Here is a 1,741-nt window from a genome sequence, read left to right on the forward strand (position 1 = left end):
GTTACTATGTTACTATTATTGTCAAGAAAAGAATGCACACAGAAAAGTAAAAATCTGCAGCTTTTTTGTCTCTTCCTACTGTTTCGAGCACAAATATTCACTTCTTGGATACCTACTACTTGTTTCATTTTCTCTCCAACCAAGCTCAGCGTCATTGCGAGCGCCAGACTCTCCATCAAGGGAACAACAAGGGCCACGGGCTTCTGCTGCTTGGTGTGCGACAGCGTCCCCAGCGAATACAGAAGGCACATCATCTCGGCAAGGAAGATGGTGAAACGACCGTGCATTAAATACTCGAATGTCTGGAGAAAGAAGAAGTAGAAAAACAACTTTAGATATCGAAAGAAACATTGTTTTTGTGGAAAGGGGAGGTCTATTATATTATCGATATAACTCCTAAGATATTGATACTCTTAAGATATTACTAGTCATATATTAACCCCCGAACATTTTTTTTAGGAATATCTTTTTCTTTTGCTAATTAGATACTCATGATATTTAGATGTATAATAACACTCTCTCTACACAAAGTAACGCCTCGTACCTGATTATGCTCATCCAGCAGGCGACTTAGTCTCAGCCAGGTCTTGCCAACTTCCTGCACCTCAGCCACACTCCACATTGCTACTTGTTTTATCCGGCAATTCAACTTCTCGTATGCTAGCCGCAGGGTGTATATAAACACACACATATACAAGTCGAACCCGAAAGCGAAGAGCGTGTTCATAACAATGGGAATTACGAATCTGTCCTTACAGGAGTTTGGCACAGGGAACATGCAGACGACAATGATCGAGTCCACGACGGCAACTATCACGGCCAGCAGCAGCCACGCCACGAAATGCCTGTTGGGCGGCGCTCTGAGTCCCCCTCGATAGATGCTTTCCATGTATTTTGCCATCCCCTTGGCATTCCAAAGAAGCAGTCCTCGGGCGTACACTGTAAACATACTGCCGGCCGCTATGGGCATTAACAAAATGATGGACTTGTATTGATCGAGACATAAATCACCGGTATTATACAGATTTATGACAGATGCTACAGTGAATGAAAGCTGGAGAGCGTAAACGAGAACGCCATAAGCGAGTTTGACGAGGCTGATCCTGTACGATCCGTGTTGGCCTTCAGTGACGTGGAAACCCCAGAGCGTCGCACAGGCGAATATGTGCCAGAAAGCCTTTTCGACTGGTAGCTCGCTGGCGGCGTCAATTGGTTCAGCACCTTCACCGCCTTTCCTGGCTTCCCCTGCCTCGCTTCTGCCTGGTGCAGCACTGCTCGAATGGTGCATGTTACCCCAAGGCCGGCTAATCAGTTTTTCCCAAAATCTTCTGCAGTCTGTACAATATTCTCAAGAGAATTCACGGTAGCGTCTTTCCACTGGGAACCCGGCACTAGAAAACTTCTGATTACTTGGTAATGCTGTGTAACCTTATATCTTATCGACTGTTATCACGTCCAAATATCCTAATGAGCACTCCGTTAAACAAGAACTTTCCCTTGCTGAGAGTGGGTAAACTTAGGTTTACTATTACGGCATACGCTAATTAAAATAGTTACCGAAAGTACGTATTGCGTAATTTTGCCCCAATACGCTTCGTCAAGTAAGCTCTTTTTCTTCCGAATATCCTTCTTACCATCAACGACAATCTAGATTAATCGCGCCCTTGTTTCACGTATTGCTTGTATACCTCACGTATTATGGACTGGGGCATTGGTTGCAAAGAATTTTCCAAAACAATTT

The 1,741-nt window shown here is 44.3% G+C and overlaps 1 protein-coding gene across 1 annotated transcript in view; it reads right to left on the reverse strand.

Annotated features, from left to right (window-relative positions):
* Window positions 1–290, reverse strand: part of LOC119593263 — a 1,781-nt gene extending 1,491 nt beyond the window's left edge. The window contains exon 1 of the mRNA XM_037942194.1: window positions 117–290. Within this exon, the coding sequence (XP_037798122.1) occupies window positions 117–287 (171 nt within the window). The 5' untranslated portion in view covers window positions 288–290. The remainder of the gene's footprint in view (window positions 1–116) is intronic.
* Window positions 291–1,741: the final 1,451 nt, after the last annotated feature.

This window comes from Penaeus monodon, chromosome 32 (assembly GCF_015228065.2).
Source record: "Penaeus monodon isolate SGIC_2016 chromosome 32, NSTDA_Pmon_1, whole genome shotgun sequence".
NCBI lineage: Eukaryota > Metazoa > Arthropoda > Malacostraca > Decapoda > Penaeidae > Penaeus > Penaeus monodon.